General features: G+C 44.2%; 1 protein-coding gene across 6 annotated transcripts in view; it reads left to right on the top strand.

Moving 5' to 3' along the window:
- The window catches only part of LOC147703710 (cardiotrophin-1-like), a 238109-nt gene extending 222643 nt beyond the window's left edge, over window positions 1-15466 (top strand). For 2 of the 6 annotated variants that reach the window (XM_086928953.1, XM_086928952.1), the window contains 2 exons: window positions 7419-7480; window positions 14885-15466. In XM_086928953.1, coding sequence (XP_086785079.1) covers window positions 7419-7480; window positions 14885-15337 — 515 coding nt within the window. In that variant the 3' untranslated portion in view covers window positions 15338-15466. Of the gene's footprint in view, window positions 1-7418; window positions 7550-14884 lie in introns of all 6 variants that reach the window. The other 4 variants (XM_086928951.1, XM_086928949.1, XM_086928950.1 and 1 more) reach the window with 2 other exon arrangements.
- Window positions 15467-18711: the final 3245 nt, after the last annotated feature.

The following is an 18711-nucleotide window of genomic DNA, read 5'->3' as shown; positions in this document are numbered from 1 at the left end:
TGCTTCTGGGGGCCCCTTGCGGGCCCCCAGGGTGTTGGGGGTGCACATGGAGGGTACCTATGGTACCCCCTGCTTTGGCATGCACAAGGTGGCAGGCACCACGCGGTGCCCGCCACGTTGTGCATGTTAAAGGAAAACATGCATTTTTTACTTTGTGGCGGTCACTGCTTAAAGCAGCAGCCGCAATAATGTTGCATATAGAGGATGTGACCTCCAGGGTGGCAGTCACATCCTAATTCCAATGGAGGAACCGCCGCTGCCCCTGCGGACGCTCTCTCTACCTCGGGGGTGGCGGACGGACTTTGTCCATCCGCCATCCAAATCGACACCAAGGTGCGAAATGGAAAGAACCAGAGAAGGACGAACAATCTGGACAGTAGCGTGGAAATGGACGGAGAAGTTGCGGCATCACCAGGAGAAGAATAAGTGACCTTGCAGTTGGGATTGGGCTAGAGAAATAAACTATATACTAAATATACTGTTGCAATGACCACAATCTTGGCCATCAGGAACTCTGCAAAATTATTGAACAGGTGACAAACGAATGTTCAGTTGCATCCTAGTGCATGGAATGGTGAGCGAACCAAGGAGGAGACATGTTAGGAGCAGGGAAAGGTGATAGTGACGTTAACTGACCTTTATCACATCCTGCTGTCCTCAGAAAGTTACCTTATTGGAATACTGTTTCACAAAGAGAACTTCGAGAGCAAATGTTCTTTGGGTAAGCAGCAGACTGCATTGTACATAGGTGCATTTATTCGAAAATCAACAATGTCCCAACTAGGTGGACAATAGAGGATTGTCCTATTTTAGTGTTAGTAGTAGGGGTATAGTGATTAAACAGGCATGCCGTGAAATCAGCGGGAAAGGCAAAGTGTACAATGAGATGTATTTTAATTATCGATGCACATCAGTTTCGCACTATAGCATTAGAGACAATCATAGGTTATAACAGATTCTATATAACTATTTGTAATACTGTCAAAAGGCTAGGAATTTAATTATTGAGACTTGTCACGATGTATGTTTGGTAAAACTGTGTTTTAGATTTATTCACTTAATCAGTTTACAGTTCATAATTCATATCAAAACATTGTTAAAAACATATCACAATAGACATTTTAATAAAAAATACATGAAATACATAATAAAAACAAGAAGAATCAAAAAGGTCGACGCGGCGTTTCGGCTTTCTTTTAGTACACCTTCCTCAGGACTGATTCTTATTCCAAATGGAGTTCGTTGCCCATATGGAGAATGCTGGTTTAGCGAAAGGTCCTTTAAAATTTTGGGACGATTAACAGATCACAGGATGCTATTCTCAATTTGCAAATTGTGCTGTTTCTCATAGGAGAGGAGTAAATTCAATGTTCCTTTGATGTCGTCTACATATGTTTATATATTTCCATTAGTGGACATGGCGTCCGCTTTGTTCGTATCTGTGAATAGGATATGATCTTGCCGGATTTAGCTGCCAGGAGGAGCCACCGTTTTTATAAAAGTTGTCGGCGATATTCTTCCATAGGAGCTGGGCGATAAATTCGCTGCAGTCGGGAACCTCTTTCAATTAGGTCAGCCTTTGGCGGAAGAACGATCAAAGCACTAGGGGTTGGCCTCACGAGTTTGTCGTTCTCTTCGTTGCTTAATCCGGCCTCCCTACTCCTGTGTCCTGGCAGCCTGTCCTTGTATCGTTCTTCCGCCAAAGGCTGACCTAATTGAAAGAGGTTCCCGACTGCAGCGATTGATCGCCCAGCTCCTATGGAAGAATATCGCCGACAACTTTTATAAAAACGGTGGCTCCTCCTGGCAGCTAAATCCAGCAAGATCATATCCTATTCACAGATACGAACAAAGCGGACGCCATGTCCACTAATGGAAATATATAAACATATGTAGACGACATCAAAGGAACATTGAATTTACTCCTCTCCTATGAGAAACAGCACACTTTGCAAATTGAGAATAGCATCCTGTGATCTGTTAATCGTCCAAAATTATAAAGGATCTTTCGCTAAACCAGCATTCTCCATATGGGCAACGAACTCCATTTGGAATAAGAATCAGTCCTGAGGAAGGTGTACTAAAAGAAAGCCGAAACGCTGCGTCGACCTTTTTGATTCTTCTTGTTTTTATTATGTATTTCATGTATTTTTTATTAAAATGTCTATTGTGATATGTTTTTAACAATGTTTTGATATGAATTATGAACTGTAAACTGATTAAGTAAATAAATCTAAAACATAGTTTTACCAAACATACATCGTGACAAGTCTCAATAATTAAATTCCTAGCCTTTTGACAGTATTACAAATAGTTATATAGAATCTGTTATAACCTATGATTGTCCCTAATGCTATAGTGCGAAACTGATGTGCATCGATAATTAAAATACATCTCATTGTACCTTTGCCTTTCCCGCCGATTTCACGGCATGCCTGTTTAATCACTATACCCCTACTACTAACACTAAAATAGGACAATCCTCTATTGTCCACCTAGTTGGGACACTGTTGTTTTTTTCGACTACTGTCTTCCCTCCAGTCCCTTATAACTCTGTGTGGGGTCCTCCTTTTTCTTCATAGGTGCATTTAGTACATATGTGTTTTTTTCTGAATAATCTTAAGTCTGAGCAAGTGCTGCACTAGCAGGACAACCTCATCCCAGTAGGCAGACATGGAGAGGGAACGTTAGGTGTTCTTGGACCTGATGCACAAGAGACTGTACTTTTAAAGCGGATGCAGATGTAAAAAACCAAGCTTAAATTCACAATGTTTGCAAATCGCAAGTACATGCACAACCATGTTATACCTGCAACCATTTTTAGGTCTCGCCTAGGCAGCACTTGCAAGAACATGCACAACCATGTTATACTTGCAACCATTTTTAGGTCTCGCCTAGGCAGCACTTGATGCACAAGAGACTGTACTTTTAAAGCGGATGCAAGTGTAAAAAAACAAGCTTAAATTCACGATGTTTGCAAATCGCAAGAACATGCACAACCATGTTATACCTGCAACCATTTTTAGGTCTCGCCTAGGCAGCACTTGCAAGAACATGCACAACCATGTTATACTTGCAACCATTTTTAGGTCTCGCCTAGGCAGCTCTTGCTCGGTCTCTTCTAGACATGCTGTGTTCAGAATATGGGCTTGAAGCCACTTCCATCTTTTCTATTGGCTTCTCTTACTGTCCTTGGTAAATATCTGCTATTCATTGGTGAAATAGATTACTAGTCCCTCCATTTCAAATTTTGTAACCACCCATATGGACTGCCTCTGTCATATGGGCTCTTACCCTGCATGCTATTTATTACACTTGTGGGCACTATTTGTGTAGCTGTCTTCAAGCAGTGCTCGTGCTCATCCAATGGCTGCCTTTCCTTTTTTGAGCGAGCTCGCCTCCGAGCTTCAAAGTGGGCTGCCTTAAGCTTTATTGCTTTCCTCCTCCTGGTTCACTTTAGAAGCCCTCTCACCACCTTCAGAGAAGACCGCAGGTTTTCCCTCCCCTAACCCTTTCTGTGTGCATCAAGTGAGTTTTTGTCCGTGCTCGCTAAGCGCACGTACTGATGTAATGGCTGCCTTTCCTTCAGTTCAGCAAGCGCCACTTCATTTTAATTTTATCAGGCCACCTTGGAGCTTTAAAGTCCGCTTCTCTCATGCTACACTTTATTGCTTTCACTCTCCGGGTTTGCGTTGAGCGCTCCCCCATCCTCCGAGCACCAACTCAGTGGTTCCCTCCCCTGCTCTCTCCCTCTGCATTGAGTGAGGCACCATATGTGTCGTTATCTGGAAGAAGGAGAACATTTAGGCCCTTTTCTACAGGAGAATCGCCAGGGCATAACTTGAACAAATGTCATTGCATAGTCAGCTCTTTTTGGTAATTTTATAGGCTAGCTGATCTGGTGCAGGCAAATGGCGCATTACTGACACCAAACTTTTCTGTGCTGCTGTGTGTGGTTCGGCTTTGCCTTCCAGTGCATCTAAACCGAAGTTCCCAAATCCAAAAAGTGTTTAATACCCAGTAATGTGTGATAATGTGCTGCATCGCAAAATACTTATAAGGTCCCAAAAGCGAGACCGTTTAAGTTGCAAAGTTATTAATTTATATTTTGAATCAAAGTACTTATTTAACATTAGAACTTTCCATTTTATGCATGCGGAATACAAAAAAAGTGTCTCTATTGAGAGCGCATGCTCATACGCTTCCAATCTTCAGACTGCTACAAGAGAATTTGTGTTCTGCACACGTTTGTGCAGGATAATGTCATTGAGCCACGGTGCTCCGTTTACACAGTTTTAGGAATGGGACAGACAGATCCAGATTTAATGAGGCATGCCTGCAAAGGCAACAATGTGAGGATCTATTGGTTAGTGCTTGACAACCCAGCTTTCACACCCATTCTTGAGTTAAATTCCCCCGCTGGACCTCTGTTTGTTTTTCTTCTTTTCTGACCCCCCCCCCCCCCCCCTCCCCCAGCCTCTGCCGTCGCACAAGCTGGGAACTTGTAGGCTCTCACTACTATCATGCTTTGCATGCCATGCACTGGGTAAAAGGGAACTTTGGTGCAGTTTTAGCTGCACAGCATCGTCTCCATCTCTCCCTACAGTCTGCATGTTCAGACAGCCGGTCGCCGCCCCCTCCATAATTTACTTTTCTGCCCCCTCATTACCTAATTAAATACTAATAGTTTTGTGTTTTTCCCCATATTACAGCAAATTATAATAAACATCTTGCTACAATATAAATGCAGCCCATTATAAAGAGAGAGCCCCGGGTGGTTGATTTTGTGACACAAAGTTTCTCATTATTATATCATAAACTATTCCGGGTGTGGTGGGACCGGCTGACTCACTCCATTGCTGTCTCTGAAGACCAGCGTCCAGACGCCCTGTGCATAGGAACAGCTGCCTCTGTGTGAGCTCACTACACCTTGTCACCTGCTAACTCTCTCTCAGTACCCCCACCTCCCTCTCTGCCCCTTTCATCATCATCGCATTCCATCAACTCCGCTCTTAGCCTACACATTCCAAAAGGACGGTGATGCGCTTACACAGAGATAAAATACATAATATTTATAGTTTAATATCTGCAAAATCACTAACGATATAGTATGCATACAATATTCAGTTAAATGCTCTCCCATGTGTGCCCTTCCTATTTTCTCATGCAGTGGTGTAATTGCAGCGCTAGAGGAGCACTTTACATGTGCACAAATCCCGTCTTTCCTCTTTCTTTTAAAGCACTACTCATACCACCCCTGCTTTCCACTGTTTCCTCTACATCCCCTTTCCTTCCTATTTCTTTAGATATGTCAAATGATCACTCCACTGCAAACAATAACAGTAAATAAAAAGCAGTGTCATTTGCAACGCCAATAGCTCTAACTTTCACTAATGCGAGACCAATTGCAATGCAAATGCTTGTTATACTTGTAAGGTATGGAATGGTCGTGCCTGTCAAGGTTAGGGGCAAACCATTTACAAAGTCCAGGCTGCCAATATTTGACAGTTTGCACTTTTTTGTAGAGTGTGGCGTTGAGTAGACCGCGGTCTCAGGGACTGCTCTCCCCGAGGTAGTGCTCACTGTGTGCCACCGTGTGCGTGAACAAGCGCCAACAATGCAGGTGCCCTGTGAATTCTGGGATAATGGCCACTCCATTTATAATAATGAGGCGGGGAGTGGCTCCTGTTTGTGAAAAGTCCTTTTGCACTGCAAGGGTTTTAAAAATGCACTCCTTTGCGTGGAGCTAGTTCTTGTGCACAAGCCCCCTGGTATTTTACTTCCACCAAAAGCCTGGCAAAGAGGCAGTTAACTGTGCATTTTTTGGAAAATCACATTGGGTAGCATGCAGCTGCGGTCCATGCAGGTAACGGTGGTGGGACGATGGGGCCAGGCAAGGGCGGATTTCGAGGGACGGTGTAGAAGGAAAATGGAATAAATAATTAGTTTTCCTTTGGCATCGTCCCTCAAAATCCCCCCTTACCCAGCCCCACCGCTGTTTCATGCATAGACCGGGGCTGGTGGCATGGGAAAACAGAATGAAAAACATGGATTGCACAAATATGGGCTCAAAAAATCTAGTGTCAAGGTATCTCCCAACAAACAAAAATCAGGTTCCACTTCAGCCCACTGTTAGAAACTTGCCTCTAGATATGCTACAATTGGAGTCAGAATAATACATCAATCCAATTGTACAGCAGGTGGGAAGTGAGGAAGGCAAATTTAGAATAGTTAAAAAGGTCGACATTTTGCTAGTGAGAGATTTATACTGAGATGATATTTTGAAAATAGTTACGTTTTTTGTGTGTTATTTTTAAAAACAAAATTTCATTGGGCGTCTGTAGAGTTCTGGAAATCTCGAGGGGTATGTATCGACGTGGTCTAAATTAGTCTAGAGGATTGAAACGTTCAGAGTACGCTCTTTTGAAGGTGGTTGGCCTGCAGAAAACAGGATTATGGAACATGTTCTAGCTTCTGTGAATCTTACATTTTGCTGGTGAAGCACACAGAAAAGGTTTTGGCAGAGACGTGGTTTTCATGCCAGGATCACAGAAAATCACCTCTGCACATCAAGGTGGGAGGGGGGGGGGGGGGGGGTTGAGTATTAAGCACGAATGGCCAAGTTTTTTTATCCAGTCATAGAGATAATGGTGAAGTAGATGTCAGTCATTGAGATGTATTTGACATTGATGCTGAACTGGTTTAGGGAAGAGTCCCCAAGCAGATGGTGAGTCGAACACATCATATCCACATCTCAGTTATTTAGAATTGGTGCTGTGCACTGCTGGGGCAGAGAAGACAGCCATAAGGGATGTATGAATAATGAAGAGATTGACAATGAATTGATGGGCGTCATATAGAGCTCCACCACAAAAGATCTTGGTGTTTAAGTTGGTGAACACACTCGTGTGGAAGGGAGCTGAGGTGAGCTTTGGGTTTGGTATTAAGTACATCTCAGAGAACACAACTTGTATGTAGGAGGCTTTATTCAATCGCAGTGCTTTGGGGTCCAAGGATAAGATCAGAGATGGAGGAATGGGCATCCTAGGAGATGCTACTGTGGAGAGGTTGCATGAATTGCAACGGGCTCCGTGGTTCACAGTGTCACAGACATGAGGAACATAAAGGAAGGGAGAGTAGGACATGTCAGAAACTGAGAGTAACCAGGGAGGTTGTATGTCCCTATATTATAGTAGAAATAGCCAGCAGAAAATATTGCATTCCACCATGTTGTCTGGGTAAGTTTAGGTTTACTATTCTTAATGCCACATCTACATACTATGAGGAAATACAGTAGTCTTTATCGATGATGCAATATTCAATATTTCGACCATAATGTAGTGACATGAGCTCCCTGCCAGTCAACTTTGTACGGTTGCTGTAGGATTTCACACTTCTTTGTCTCTTTTTTGTTTCAGTGGAGCGTGCAGCACGGTTAACGTCAACACAGCCACATGACCTTGCTCAGAAGATCGAACAGGTACAGCGACAGGTGGCGCTGCACAAGAACCGTTCGGAGAGCCTTCTCCGGGAATATGTACGTGCACAGGTCCTGCTACTTCTCTCGTATTGTTGTACCAAGTCCTGTGCTAAGGGGCCTGAGCACAGGCAAAATGGTGTGGATGGAACTGGAAAAGGCCATGCATGCATGCATAGAAAAGTTTGGGGCAGAACAGGCAACATCCTCGATTTTGGTTGTTCCCATTACCTCAGCCCATCAAGTCCTGTTGACCATATGTTGTACACCCATGTGCCAATGCCCCACCCAACCAGTCCAAGAGGTGGCATACTGAATAACCCTGAGAAAATACCTTGACCTCAACCTATCCCACAAGTGATATGATGTGCACTTCTCTGCCAATGACCTTAATCCAAAACTTCTTGAGATGATATACTGTGTATCACAAGTCAATGTCCTGATCCCATCCAGCCATGGAGGCAACCAGCAGCATATCTTTTTGCCAATATCCACAGGCCTTCGAGTCCTAGAGGTGACGTGCTGTGCAACTTGGTGCAGATTCCCCAGGCTCTTCCAGACCTAGAGGAGATATGCCGTATACCCCTGTGATATTGCCCTAATCCACCCATGGGGGCCATTTTGTCATGTTTGCATTATAACCTATGCCACTGGCCAAAGATGAAAGTAAATGAGAAAGAAGTTACACTGTACCTGAGAGGCGATGAATGCACTGGAATCTGCTGTGATGGGTCAAATATCTGCCTCTGTAGTGTTAGCAGAAAAGAATACCCGTTTGCAGTCATCCTCGACTGATTGGGATGTATCAGTGGGAGTAGCACAGTAGATTTGCTGCCGTTTCATTAGTAAAGCGTTGTATTAACCACAAGTTACTTCAACCATAAACAAATGTGTTTGTTGCTCATATATTCAATCCAAATATTAGTACTGTCTGTTTTGTAAGAAACCATTGTATCAAAATCTGAGCAATGCATCGCTAAATCAGGTCGAAACTTAGGGCCAGATGTAGGTCGCCCAATACCGGTCGGTAACGGCCGAAATTACCGAATTTTCGGCAGTTACCGACAGGTATTGGGCTTTTTAGATGTAGGTGCCATTTTTGTAGGATTCGGTATTTTACCGAATCGGTAATTTAAGGATTCGGTAAAATACTGAGGGCCAGATCTAGGTAGCCCAATACCGGTCGGAAACGGACGAAAATACAGATTTTCGGCCGTTTCCGACCGGTATTGGGCTATGGAGATGTAGGGGCTCAAAATACATACAGATTTGGTAATTTTACCGAATCTGTAATCATACCGAATCGGTAAAATTACAGAATCGGTAAATTTACAGATTCTGTAACTTTTACCGATTCAGTAATTGTACCGATCGGTAAAATTACCAAAACTGTATTTTCAGATGTAGGTAGCACTTTTAACAGTGCTACAGGCCTTTCAGGATTCGGTATTTACCATGCAATACAATTGCATGGTAAATAACGAATCCTTGTGTACATGCACATCTGTGCATGTACACCTGTGCCATGTGGCACACAGACATGCCCTTAGGGCATGTCTGTGTGCACATGGCACACTAGCCAGAAACAGGGGTGCAAGAGGGTGTCAAAATGACACCCTGTCCCCCTTGCCAATTCGGTATTTTTACCGATTCGGTAAATACCGAATCGGTATTTGCTATTGAATCCTATGGGCTTCAAGGCCCATAGGAGTCAATAGCAAATACCGAATCAGTATTTTCCGAATCGGTAAATACAGAATCTTACAGATTCGGTAAAAAATACTGATTCATTACCTACATTAGATGCACCGATTCTAAAATACCGAATCGGTAAAATTCTGTATTTTAGAATCGGTAAATCTAATTTACCTACATCTAGCCCTTAATTCTTAACATACCGATTTGATAAATTACTGAATGCAGGATGTAGGGAGCACTCAAGTTAGTGCATTCCTCAGTTAAGAATTCGTTATTTACCACCAACTAGAAGTTGGTGGTAAATAATGAAAACCTTTGAAAAAGCATTTTTTTTGCTTTTCCAACAGTGCCATGTTGCAGACATACATGCCCTTAGGGCAGAGGTCCTCAAACTTTTGGATGCCGAGACCCACCTGTCAACATTTTCAAGCATAAGGACCCCCTCCTGACAAAAATTTCTAAACTTCTAGGTTATGAGGAAGGGGAGGACCAAAGTATGCGGCAGGCTTGACTAAATTGTGTGAGTAGACAATGTAAATAATGTTCTGTGATGTTGCGTATTTTCGGGTAGCATTGCTTTAATATTTAGAATTTTTTAAACACAGTAATACTGAGGAACGATTTCACCCCATCAGTACCAGTTTATAACCAAAATACAGCAATTAACATCAGAAAGGTGTCTAGTCAACCTCTGTGAAGAGCCTCCCAATCTGCAGGAATACGCGCTGCCACATTAGAAGCTCACCTGGCCATGGCCGGGAGCAGCAAGGGTGCATTCAAACCGTGGCGGTTTTGTGCAGAGTTAAGCAGTTTACCAGTGCCCCTTTCCTCTCACCCCCTTTCTTCCATCCCTCTCTTCTCTCCTCTCCCAACCCCGGATCCCTCTCTCACATTGCAGGCAGATGGTTATTAGCCCCAGGACACCTTTTTGTAACAGTAGCGCACTACAAATGTAAATAATAGGCAGAAGCAGGGGATCCACTAGACCCGAACTTCGGGGGGTGGGGGTTAACACTCCCAGCCAGGGCTTGTCCAAGCACTGGTTGCACACGGTGCAACAGTCTTTCCACCTTCTCCATGAATTCCCTCACTACCACTCACCAACAATACACCTCATCTCTCTATACCACCTGTCTGACAAACATTTCATTTTTTTTATAGCGCTACTCATAGTTTACTCACATTCAGTTCTGTGATGTGCATGGTACATCTTCTTTGTACCAGGCACTTTAACCTTCTGCACTGTGTGGGTGACAAGAGTGCCCATGTGACTGCACGGTGAGCAATGCAACAGTGTGAGAGTAGGGTAAAAGGAGTGACTGCAGGGTAAGTGAGGTGACCATATGAATTTGGGTTCGGCTGTAAGTGCAGAGTGGGACGAATTAGTGCATGGTTAGTGATAGCCTTGTTTGAGTGAGTACATATTGAGCAGTAAGGGGGGGGACAGGTGAGTGAAGTGCCACATGAGTGCAGGGTGAGAAGTGTGCTCGTGTGACTGCAGGGTGGGGTACAGAGTGAACAATGCAAGCAAAGTTTTAGTACATTGTGATCACTGTGAGTGCATTGTGATCACTGTGAGTACATTATGATCACTGTGAGTACATTATGATCACTGAGTGCAGGGTGAGTGGGTGAATGTTGTGAGTGCATGGTGATCAGTGTGAGTTCATTGTGATCGCTATGACTGCATGGTAATCGCTATGAGTGCATGGTGATCAGTGTGAGTGCATTGCGATCGCTGGGAGTGCAGGGTGAACGTGAAAGTGAAGGCGAGAATGAGAAGTGAGTAGTCTGAAAGCAGGGTGCATTCCCAGAAACTTGAAGCGTAGGGTTTCAGATATAAGTTAAACTATTGCTATAATGGCATTAATCAGGGTTCGAGGGTGGAGGAAATAAATGTGCTGATCCTGCAACAAACTTCCAGTCTAATGATTAGGGTTACCAGCTCCTTATTTTGATGGCCTAGAAATAAGCAGTCACCTACAGCTGTATTTTTTGCACGTATCTGTGAATATTTAGAACAGCAAATATATATAGAAAGCACTTTTATTTATGTTGTATGGATGCCTCAATGATCCATGACTAATAATTAAAGAGAATAAGGACAGAAAAGTCACATAACTAATTAATACATACTGTTTTACTTATAACTCAGTTTAGTGTCAAGAGCAGGTCTCTGCAGGATCTTTAAACAACACATAGCAGGCATGTTTCTTTTGGCAACCCAACTTTATATTTCTTTTCATTAAATGCATTCTCACACTACAGCAGTAAGTGTAAAATACAAATGTAATGGAATAGGCAGAGTGGGGGCCCAGGGGGTAAAGGAACCATAAAAAAACTAAGCTTTGGTAATCAGTTAACAAAGGCATGTAAATATGCTAATGGTCTTTAAAGACCTGTGAAAAACTCGGGCCGGAGATAAGACTCCAGACACTGCCCAGCCGAGGCCCCAGGAGCGGAGCTGCACTGCAGCAGCCCGGGCTGAGACACAGGATGGGGGAGGAGGGGGGCTGAAGCCCTGGAGGCCAGGGCAGAAGTGACACTGTGAAGGCGCGACCCCCTCTGCATTGCTCCACGGCCCCCCTGGGGGTCGCGCCCCACAGTTTGAATACCCCAGCCTTAGGGCATGTATGTCTGCAACATGTGCACCCATACACAATTGAGGGGTGCAACAGGGTGTCAAAGTGACACCCTGCCACCCTTCAATGTTTCCCCCCCCCCCCCATAGGAATGAATGGCAATTACCGATTCGGTAATTACCGAAACTTACCGATTCTGTAATTTTTTACGAAAAATTACCTACATCCCATTTGCCTGTTCTTCAATACCGAATCGGTATGATTCGGTATTTAAGAGTCGGTAAACTGGGATTACCTACATCTGGCCCTTAGTTTTAAATCATATTGAAACTACCACCTTGGTGCTTAAGTGAATACTGTTGCAAATGAGTGGATACGTGTAAACATAAAAATAGTCGGTGTGTAAAGTGGCAGGAATCCATTAGAGCCCATGTCTTTTCAAAGATCTATTATTAAACATTCAAGGCATGTTTGGCCTGTGAATTCCAATTCCTTTAATAAGAAAGCTCACTCAAAGCACGTGGGGAGAGAGATTCCACTGAAAGTACATCAATAAAGAAAGACCACTGCGAAGTGGAAACCCAAGGATCAGTCCAATGTCCTCATTCGACAGCATACTTTTCTTTGTTAAATGTCTGGGTGGTCGGTGTCTGTCTATAAACTCAATCTTATAAAACAGGGCCGGGATATTTCACATTATTTGAGGAATCTTTCAAACATCCTGCGGCCTGACTTCTGAGTGGAAGCAGCCCTGAATGTTCGCCATGAACGTAAATTCAGCAAAATGCCAGGGATAGCGGAAGTGACATCACACCCATTTACCTTTACTTTCACTCTCACACACATGCCTACACATAGACACGCATTCACACAAACACACACACTCGCTCTCACATGAAACACACGCTCACCCGCAAGCACACAACATACATTTAAAAGCATTTTTGACTTACCTTATCTGCTAGAGAGGGTCATATTCCAGCTAATTGTAATCGACTTTTTATTACACTAATACTGAATAATGTAATATTCACTATTACTGTAATTAAAAATTGACAGAAATCGAGGAAATGCGAGCCCCAGCGACGCCCATAAGGACAGCTGCCCTTATGTCCCCACCACTGATCTTGCCACATTTAAGGACAGGGGTTGCAAAGGCAGGGCCCGGGGTCGCAAGGGACAAGCCAGGGGTCACAGCTGCGCCCCCTAAATGGCATCCATGATGCTTGCTTCAATGGGAGTTTCCTGTCTTAACGTTTCGCTCAGGGCTTGGGGTTTGCCAAAATCATTACTAAAGCCACGAGGAAAGTCGGCATTGCTGGCTTCATAATCGCACACTTCGACCCAGTAGTCTCAAACAATACAAGGAAAAACTGCGAAAGCCCATTCTTAAAGAAAACTCAGAATCCTCTTTGCCGACTACACCTTCTGCACCAGAACAGGCAAAGTAGCCTGGCACAAGGTACAGTCAAGATCTTCAGAGAGAGAACGAACTAATAATAGCATCCCGCCTCTAACCCATCAACGTACTCAATAAGCATGTTCGTGACCAGGTCGGTTCTGATTCAAGCAAGCACAATAAGTTTTGAAAGAAACTTTGCTTGACTTAAGGGTGCAACCCCCTATGCCACGGACATGTCTCCAGAACCTTTAAATAGAACTGCTCCTCCAAATCCCAGCCCAAAAGCTCCCTTGAACCTTCTAGTTATTTCTTGAGACAAGAGGCTGCGGTGTGCTCCATCAGAAAGAATCTCCGAGACTCAACCCATTTATAAAATGAGATCCTTCTAAGAAGGCTACAATCCGAAGCGCTTAAGTATTGAGGGGAGGGAAAGATGAAATATAATAGATTCGTGTAATCTTTGACAGGCTCTGTATTCCTAAATTGCATAGCCAAAGGCGCACAGTATTAGACTAGACTCCTAAGTTCTATCAACGTGTTCATCCCTGAGGCTGGCTGACTCTGACAGGGGTCCCAAAACCCCACCTGACCTCTGAAGGCTGCACTCCAAGAAACTGCAATGTTAATACCAGGAACATGAGTTTGACCTCATCACTCAGGTCCTCAACAGCATCACGTGGCTCTCCCTCGAAGCCAGAAGTATGTTTCAGTTGACTTGCACAGTGCATAAATGCCCACACTCTGGATGGCCCTCACTCCTGACACACGACTGGCCATATCTGGAGGATGGAGGAACCAGCTTTTTTCGAAGCTCAGACAACCTCCTCCTGGAAACTCCTTTAAAAAAAATAAAAGTAAGCTTCCTCCAGGAGCGCAACCAATATATGTAAATCCATTCCCCACCCCTACCAACAATTCACCCCTTCCTAAAGACCCCTATTACAATGACACTATGACTTTGAATGCCCTGTTTGACTTGTACCTCTGCTGTCGTCCGTTCCCATCCATTTCTCTGATGGAGGATGTCTGTGGAATCTGGGACAATAGACATTTGTTAAAACCAAAGGTGTTGTGATGCGTTATTCTCCAACGAGTTTCTTTATTTACTATTGGTATGTTATGGTTTTGTCTGTATTACTCTGCCCATTTTGTTAAACGGAAAATATGCACACACCCACTTCTAGTCTTTGTTCAGTTACCAGCCGGGCCCACGGGAAATCTCAAAATAAGTAAATGGCTGGTACTTCCTATTCCCACCTCGGTTCAGAGGTGAGAATCTACACCCTTGTACCAAATTCCTGAACCACGTACATGCTATACAATAAAGGTGCATATGCACTGAAGTGTTGTCACCGTAAAATATGTGCAAGTGCTGGACGTTGCAGTAGTGGTGTGCAGCAGATATGCAGGGTTCATGTGCAGGGCAGCAATATATAGCAGTGCTATACATTGCATAGACAAGGTACTGTGATGTTCAGTGCACATTCCATAAAAAAGTGTTGCGTAATAAAAATTGTCTGTGCAATGTATTGCTGTCGAGTGGATGTTGCATACACAGCCCTGCACTTGCACTTTTCAGATTATACGTGCAGTGATGTTTAGAGTAAATGACGTATAGCGTACAATTGTAAAGCGGCTTGAAGATGTAGTTATACAGCACGGATGAAACATACAGTGGTTTGCAGGGTTATGTGCAGTAATAATGCCTATTACTCTCTTCCACAGTTGGTGAGCCAAGGGGACCCCTTTGGCCAACCGGACTTTACCCCGCCTCTCCGCCCGATCCCTGGCCTACCATCTCCTGATATTTCCCAGGAGGCCTGGATCAGCCTGAGCGATGCAGAGCGCCTGCGACAGAACTACACCGCCTACGGGGTGCTGCCTGACCACCTACGCACTGTGCTGCACTGGCAGCAGGCGCTGAACCCCCACGCCGACCGCCTGCTGGATCTGCTTGGCAGCGCTGCCCCGCAGGCCCAGGGCCTGCACAGTAACCTGGCTGTTCTACTTCAGCTGGTGGGTAGCCACCTACCCACAGTGCCAAATCCACCCAAGCTTAGCGCCTCCAACCTCTTCCAGGAAAAGGTCATCGGCTACAATGTGTGCCGGAGCTACCACCACTGGCTCCTCCGGACCGACAAGGACTTTGGCCTCCTGGCCAAGAAATACCCCTTGTAAAAACTGTCAAGCAACCCCTCTGCTCCACTTTCTATTGTAACAACCATTTGCCTCGTCATCTCCAACATAGGACAAGGATTTTAATGCAGCAACTTTCTTTTTTAACTTAATAAAGTATTTTTAGTAGGATGTCATGTTGTGCTTTTATTGGGTTGTTGGTATAGACCTACCACAGAATAGATGCATTAAAGAAAATGTTGATTTTTTTTCATCCTTTACCCCAGCGTTTTAGTTGGGATGAAAATAGTGGGGTAGTCTCTGGAAAAGGTGTAGCCAAAAAAGCATAACTAGTAATCCTTTCCAGGAGGCTGATCAGTACTTAGGTACCGCTGTGTGAGTTTATAGGTCGAGACTGGGCAGCGCATGTGCTGTTCTGCGAGGCATGCTGTATTGAGTTAAGGATTTGAAGATCTGCCCACATCTTTCATTGCCTTGTGTAGTTGTCCTTTGTAAATGCTGGCTTCTGATTACTTAATTGCCTTGTTAGTCCCTCCTTAGTACTGCCTTATCTTCATTTGAAACCTCCCTTGAGGACTGGCCATTTTACTGCTGTTGCTGCATGGTATATTTTATTTAATCTCTAAGGACTATTTTCTTTAATGGGTTTTGCCCTACTGCAGGCATGACGTGCTTTTCTTACATGCAGAGCGCCATGAGTGTTTTCCCTTTCTAAGTAGCCGGGACAATGGCGGCCGCTTCTTTCCAATACCATGGGTCTTGCATTTAGGAGAGTTTCAGCTATTGACATTGTAAATGCCAGTAGCTTAAATTCTTGTAAATGCTAGTTCTATTGCATTGGAAATATTTATTTTTGTTGTCAAAGCCCCCATGCCGCACTTTCACATGCATAAAGGCCATGCCCCTTTCTTTAAAAAAGCGGTGTCTTACAAAAGGTGCTCAGCCGCTATTAAAGTGAAACCATGGCATGGGGGCTTTTACAAAAAAAATGTTTTTTTTTTGTCACACATATCTCTTCATCAAGTGCATTAATCACCAGAGTTATCTCACTGTTATCACTATTCCCTGAGATTTACTGGGCACCTTCACAGCAGATGCCTTAACCCAATCAAATATTTTAAAATGAACATTTTGCAACCATTTAAGCATAACAGATCTACTACCATACTTCTCATTGTTCCCAATTTCTTTGTGGTAGGGTTTAAAGAAATAAATGTGTTTGTTGAGGCCCAGATTTTGTGTTGGGATTGTGCCACTTTATTGGCACAATCCCAACGCCAAATCTCATTTGTTAAATCTCATAATACGCTTAAATGTACTCATGATATATGTGTGAGGTCCTAATATCTGATGTCACTTCTTATGATGTCACTTCCAGTGGGGTCACTTTCTTTTGATGTCACATGCAATGTCACACATCGTGACATCATGCGCTGCGATGGCACGTGTCATGATTTCACTTGCATACTGCCTAATCTGGGCAGTCCCCCCACGTATTTTTTAGGAGTTGTGCCCTGTTTGCAGCCCTGAAGTGTCCCCAAAGTGCAGGATGTGAGCGATCCTAGACAACTTGAGAGGCTAGCGAATGTCTCTATGCCCCATAGATTGGCACTTGGGTTCGGAGAATCCCAGAGATTCCGGAGGGTATGAAATATGGGACAAGAAAAAACGAGGTGGATGCATTGGCCGCAGGTGCTCTAATGGTGTAAAACTTCCTCATTGGGAGCAACATAAGTCTGGTATGAGTAGTATAATATTCACCGTTGGTGCTCGGCAGTCTGGACGTGGAGAAGGCCAGCAGAGAATAAATGTGCGCGGGAGGGGATCCGTAGACGTCCGAAAAGAGACAGCAAGCACCAGGGAGGTCCACCACTGAGCCGGGCAGGCATCAGGGGCTTGTGTTCCTCTGAGAAAGAAGAATGATGGAGCTTCATCGAACACTTGCGAGTCCACGTTGCTGAACAGAAGCCTTGCATGTGCCATTTAAGTAACCAGATACTGCTTCCCCAAACGTCAATTAAGTGGAAACCGGACACAATGATTCGGCCCTTCTCACAAGACCAAATCAGCCATGACAGGGTCAGGCACCGTTATGCCTAACCCTGAAATCCGCACACGAGGCACGCAGAATAACACATACATCTAAACACAAGCTTGCCACAACAAAGCCAAGAACATATATGGAACAAAATAACTATTCATAAGCATCTCATGCTTGCTAAGGCTCAGCATGAGGAACCATTTTTGTTTCTTCCTAAGCGCTACAGATAGTATTTAAATGTACTTTACATACTTCCAAAAGAGCAAAGTCATCTTGTCATAAAGAGAAGCAAAAGACAAGAACTGGGAGTGGGAGGCTGCAAACCTTTACTGAATGTAACAGGAAAAGGAGGACTCTGACCGGAAAAACAAAAGAATGAAGCTTTTGAGTTTCCATTCTGGTTTTTCATGAGGTGTATATATGCGGAAGCAGCTACTAATGCCTCTCTTGAGAATAGGGCCACTTACCACTTAGCAAGTGAGACCTGTGAAGTGAAATGCAGATGAGGAAGGTAATATTACACATTCTCCCCGGTGGCACCACTGGCTACTGCATCAAACTAAAAAAGACCATGTTTTTATTACAGGACTCATATTACACTCTGTCAGGCTCTGCTCGGAAGCCACAAAGCAAACTGCAGATACTGTGCCCCAACCATGGTGGTTGTGGTCATTTGCCTCTGGTCTTCCGGATCTTTCCTTCTATGGCTCTGCAAACTGGGCTAAAGACAACCCTCAAAGGCATGACTCTCAGTTTAGCGACAGAGAGCAGTCTAAAGCTTCTCTGCATAGGATGTTGGGGGCCAAGAGCTCACTCTGCTGTCAATCAACAGATACAATAACTTTAATGTCTAGCTGTTGGAAATGGCCCTTTTTGCAGGGTTATCCCTAAACTTTTTGCTTTTTCCTCCTATTTTTTCCTGACCTCTGTGTGTTGGTTTTAGGACTCAGGGAAATTTATCACTGCTAATCAGTGCTAAAGTGCATATGCTCTCTGTATAAACTGTGTTATGGATTGGTATTTCCATGATTGGCCTATTGGATTTATGTGTCAGTCCCTAGTAAAGTGCTCTGCGGGTGCCGGGGCCTATAAATCAAATGCTGTTGGTGGGCTGCAGCACTGGATTGTGCCACCCAAGCAAACAGCCCGTAAAGTGTAACTCTGGCCTGCCATCGCAGAGCCTGTGCGCAGCCTGCGGCTGCCACGTCGACTTGGCAAGTGCACACACTTGCAAGTCCTTAAACCTTCCCTTTGTTGCATACGAGTCACCCCTCTGGTAGGCCCAAGGTACCCCCATGGGCAGGGTGCATTGTATGCATAAGGTAGGACATGCCCTGGTGTGTGGCATGTCCTGATAGTGAATTACAGCCCACTT

This window comes from Lissotriton vulgaris, chromosome 7 (assembly GCF_964263255.1).
Source record: "Lissotriton vulgaris chromosome 7, aLisVul1.2, whole genome shotgun sequence".
In the NCBI taxonomy this organism is placed as follows: Eukaryota; Metazoa; Chordata; class Amphibia; order Caudata; family Salamandridae; genus Lissotriton; species Lissotriton vulgaris.
The sequence above is the reverse complement of the archived record's forward strand: the minus strand, read 5'-3'. Positions and strand labels throughout refer to the sequence as shown.